The 4,924-nt window shown below is 39.8% G+C and overlaps 1 protein-coding gene across 1 annotated transcript in view; it reads right to left on the bottom strand.

The window, feature by feature from the left end:
• Nucleotides 1-4,924, bottom strand: part of ATP8A1 (ATPase phospholipid transporting 8A1) — a 280,252-nt gene that overhangs the window by 177,950 nt on the left and 97,378 nt on the right. Inside the window, exon 11 of the mRNA XM_023738968.1 lies at nucleotides 1,484-1,595. Coding sequence (XP_023594736.1) covers nucleotides 1,484-1,595 — 112 coding nt within the window. The remainder of the gene's footprint in view (nucleotides 1-1,483; nucleotides 1,596-4,924) is intronic.

Here is a 4,924-nt window from a genome sequence, read left to right as displayed (position 1 = left end):
CTCACAGGCTTTTAAGACCCCAGACACTACTCACCAAGGTAGAATGTAGAGCATTGTCTTTATAAGTAGTGTCATGCCACCACTTCTTTTTCTTAAGACCACTGTACCACTCCAGCCTTTTTAAGAAAGCAAAACAAGAAAGAAGCAGCAAATAACATTCCTTTTGTAGACACAGTTTTTGCACTGTGTCAGGTAAGATGACAATGCATTACTTGACTGCTGACACAAACAAGGTCAGACGGGAAGCATCTAGCTTCTCAGCTTGAGAAAAGAGGCAGTCAGACATGCCTGCGGACCCCATAGCCAGAGGCCTGGAAATGCCAGAGCACACACGCAACACTGAAAGGATCTCTGTTTTTCAAATTTCTGGTGGCATGTAGCAATTGTTTTACTGGACACAGCAGCAATACAAGTAGTCCTGGTTATAAAGAATAAAAGAGGCAAGTTTCCTCATTTGTATCTGGTGATCAAACAGTTTTGTTAGATGTATGCTAACCCAGTCATATAAACACACTGCCGTCGAGTCGATTTCAACTCAAAGTGACCCTACAGGACAGAGTAGAACTGCCCCATAGGGTTTCCAATGCTGTAATGTTTGTGGAAGCAGATTGTCACATCTTTCTTCTGCGGAGCAGCTGGTGGGTTTGAACTGCAGACCTTTTAGTTAGCGGCCGAGCGCTTTAACCACTGCACCACTGGGGCTCCTTACCAAGTCATATACAGGATAGAAAATTAAATCTATTAATTTATATAAAGTGATGATTTATAGAACTTAAAGAAGGGCTAGGGGTGGAATCATTAACATCGGTCCTGGTTGCCTTATGCTAACAACTTTGTGCTGTTATAATGTACAAAGTTATTAGCTCTCAGAACACATTTTCATTTAGTATCTGAAAACTGAGTTTCCCATACTCACCTCACCAATGAACGCTGATTATATTATAAGGTAGAGAAGAAGCACCCACAGCTGTGTATAAACATTACAAGTGCTAGGATTAAAGTTGCTGGTGAAAATGACCTTATTTTTTATGTAAACAAACATTTTAAAGGCTGCAAAAAATGGTCAGTGCTTGATTCACAAGTTAGTTTTTTTTAAATTTTATGAAAATGTCAAATTTTAATCATTGTATTAAAAGAAAAATCCAAGACGAAATACTTTAATGCACAGCACTCATAGTTAGACAATTTAAATTCATGGCAATATTCAGTAAATGCTGTCGATAGGCCCATACACAAAGAATTCATGCATCGGGTGACCTCTGGTGAAACTTTCTGGCATTCCTGTGTGCACTGAGCCATTTCTTGTAGAGAGGTTAACTTCTGGGCCCCACTCATCTGAAAAGCAGATTCTGGATGTACAGGGTGGGGCTCAGGAATCTGTGACAAATGATCTGCTATGTATGGGACTACTGCACTGAGAGCTACCAACAGCACATTTTCAAAAGACTTACACCCAAAAGGTTTTCACAGATAACAAGCCCACCTGCATCAGCTTGGTGTCATGTCCAGTGTAGACAACTATTCCATGGACCCACTGTGTATTTCTCAGCTGAGCTCCTCGCAGAAGAATCTGATCTGCTCCCAGGGGAACAGTGCTATGATAGAGAATGTCGACATTAGAAACAACATTTTCTAAAATGTTTAATATTTCTATAGCCACTATAAAAAACAAAAACCAAACCCACTGCCATTGGGTCGATTCCACTCATAGCAACCCTACAGGGTACAGCACAAGTGCCCCATAGAGTTTCCAAGGCTATAAATCTTTATGGAAGAAGACTGCCACATTGCTCTTTTGCAGAGTGTTGCTGGTGGGTCTGAACTGCTGACCTTGCAGACAGCAACTGAGTGCTTTAACCACTGTGCCACCAGGGCCCCTATAGAGTTCCTAAAAGGTTCTGTAATTGAAACAACTCTTCTCATATTTACTTTATTTTTGGAAAAGAAGTAATTTTCCTCCCTATAAGAATCACTTTCTTAGATAAGAACAGCTGGAGGGAGTGTTTAATTCCCTTCTTCTCCTTAACAACAAACCAGCCATCTCCTACAACTTCATTATCCAAAACAGCAGGAGATGTTTTGGGATTCACAGAGTAATTCTCAACCCTACTTATGCCATTTCCTGAATTAGTAAGTCCATTTAGGTTTCTTAGACGTTTCCATGTGGTAGAGCTGGGACATCTGTTCCCTGCCCACTCACGCACTTCTTTTAAATTAAAAATAGCTTTGAGCATAACAAACGTTCAAAAATAACAAACAAGGTAAGACAAATGCACAGATCTCACCATATGATTGCATTGCCACCCTTGCTCTCCAGAGATAAGTCCATGTATTTAAAACCTCCAGGATATTAATTTTATAGTATTTGAGTATCACTTCTCCAAGAATTGCAAATAAATTTACAATGAATGGTAATCACACTTTGTTGTTGTTAGGTGCTGTTGAGTCGGTTCCAACTCATAGCTACCCTACAGGACAGAGCAGAACTGCCTCATAGGGTTCTAGGAGCAGCTGGTAGATTCGAACTGCCAACCTTTTGGTTAGCAGCCATAGCTCTTAACCGCTGCACCACCAGGGCTCTGGTAATCACTTAGCAAGTCTTAAATATTGAATATGTTTCTGAAATGACTGTAAATTGAAGTTGTCCATTCAATTTAAACCACATTTTTCATTAATAAGGCTCAAGTTGGATTTTTTGTTTTTTTTGCAAGGTTACCACCTATGGTAAGTTGTTGGATAATGACTTCACACAGGGATATCAGAAGGGTACAAGACTATTACAGATATATTGGCAGACTTGATGGAAATGTAATCCACAAAAACTAATGGTGCAAGGATTCCTATCAAGTCCTCATTTTAAAAAGTAAAAAAAAAGTCAAATATAAAGAAAAAAATATCTTAAAAAAACACTACTGGAAAAAGAAACAATTTGCCAAGAAAAGTCTAAGAGATCTTCCTTGTCAGTGGCGACAAACAAAGTGAGCCTGAGGCCTTCATTTCTGGTGAGTTTTTATGCCAGGAGGGTTCTAAGCCCAGCAGCAGATCCGGCCTCAGAAACTCTGCTTCAGGAACTATGCGAATTCTACTCTCAAGTAAGATCAGCCAGATGTGTCGGTAATGACACTTAGAGCCTTTCATTTAAATGAGTAAACCTTTAGGAAACTGTATTCCAATGTAGAAAAGGAACAAAGTAACTGTCACCCTCATTCTTTATGCACAACTGTGTGCCTTCAGGATCATTCTGGGAGGGAAGCCTTCTGGTGTATGTTTCAAGATTTGGGGTGCAATTCAGACTTGGGAGGTCTAAAGCAGGTTTCCAAGAGGTTCTTGGGAAGTTGCTGGACCATATTCTGGGGCACATCTGTGCCACCTGTTCCTCACCAACAAAAAACACCCAGTTGTCGTGGACTTGATTCTGACTCATGGCAACCCCATGTGTGTCAGAGTAGAACTGTACCCATAGGGTTTTGTTTGGCTTTTTGTTTTTTAATAGTATTTTATTGAGTTTTTGGTGTAAGTTTACACAACAAGTTAGGTTCCATTTGACAATTTTCACACAGATTGTTCGGTGACATTAGTTACATTTATCACAATATGTCAGCATTCTCTGTGTTCAGTTTGTTCCTCTTCAGTACTCTAGCTTTCCTGCCTCTCTATCTTCTCATCTTTGCTTTTAAGTAGTTGTTCATCTTTTGATCACAAACTGAAAGTTTTTAAGTAGGGCACCAATCTTATGGGTAATAACCTTTACTTTGTGTGTCACTCTGCTATTTCTCTAAAAGGTGATCTCTGGGGATAGGCTCAATTGTAGCTTTAAAGAGTGTCTCAGGGCAACAGTCTCAGGGAGTCCTCTGTTCTCTACTGTTTCAGTTTGTGTGGCTTTTCTTTTCTTTTTTTTAATAGGCATTTGAGTTCTGCTTCATATTTTTCTCCCATTCTATCCAGGATCAACTATTACGTCCCTGGTCAGAATGATCAGTGGTGGCAGCTGGGCACCATCTAGTTCTTCTGGTCTCAGAGTAAATCAGGTCATGGCTTTTATAGACTTGTTTCTTCTCTGAACTTTCGGTTACTATCTTACTGTTTTGCTCCTCATGAGTAGAGACCCATAGTTGTGTCTTAGATGGCCACCCGCAAGCTTTTAAGATCCCAGATGCTACTCACTTCACTAGGATGTAGATCATGATTTTTGTGAACTATTGTATGCCAACTGACTGACTTGTCTCAGGAGACTATGGTCCTAAGCCTTCAAACCCAGAAAACCAATGTTAGAAGGTATTTGGTTATGTCAGAGGAGTATCCATATTTGTGTCTTCAATGAATATATGTGCCTGCACCCACATAATTGTATTTGCACATACCTATAGATACTTCTGAAGCCCTCGTGGCACTGTGGTTAAGTGTTTGGCTGCTAACCAAAAGGTCAGCAGTTTGAATCCACCAGCTGCTCCTTGGAAACCCTATGGGGCAGCTGTACTCTGCCCTATAGGGATGCTATGCGTCAGAAACAACTCGATGGCAATGGGTTTGGTTTTGGTTTCGGTTTTATAGATACTTCTATTTTTCTTACCTATGTACACACCTATACCTACTCATATACCAATTTGCTCATACTCATCCATATGTGCTCCAAGACTTGTTTTTATTTTGCTTGTGCTGTGCTGTCTACATCCACATTCGATGTCACTTTTTGCCCATAGGGTATTTTTTCTTTTTTTTACACATATTGTTTTATGACATTGGTTAACAACCCCACAACATGTCAACCCTCTAACTTCTCAACCTTTTTTTTTTGGGTGAAAATATACATAGCAAAAGATACACCATTTCATAAATTTCTACATGCACAGTTCAGTGACATTGACTATGCTCTTCCAATTGTGCTGTTATTCTCACTTAAGATGAAGGCTTACAGAACAAAATA

Source organism: Trichechus manatus, unplaced genomic scaffold (genome assembly GCF_000243295.1).
Source record: "Trichechus manatus latirostris isolate Lorelei unplaced genomic scaffold, TriManLat1.0 scaffold00126, whole genome shotgun sequence".
NCBI classification, from domain to species: Eukaryota; Metazoa; Chordata; class Mammalia; order Sirenia; family Trichechidae; genus Trichechus; species Trichechus manatus.
Note: the sequence above shows the minus strand (reverse complement) of the source record. Positions and strands in the feature narration are given on the sequence as shown.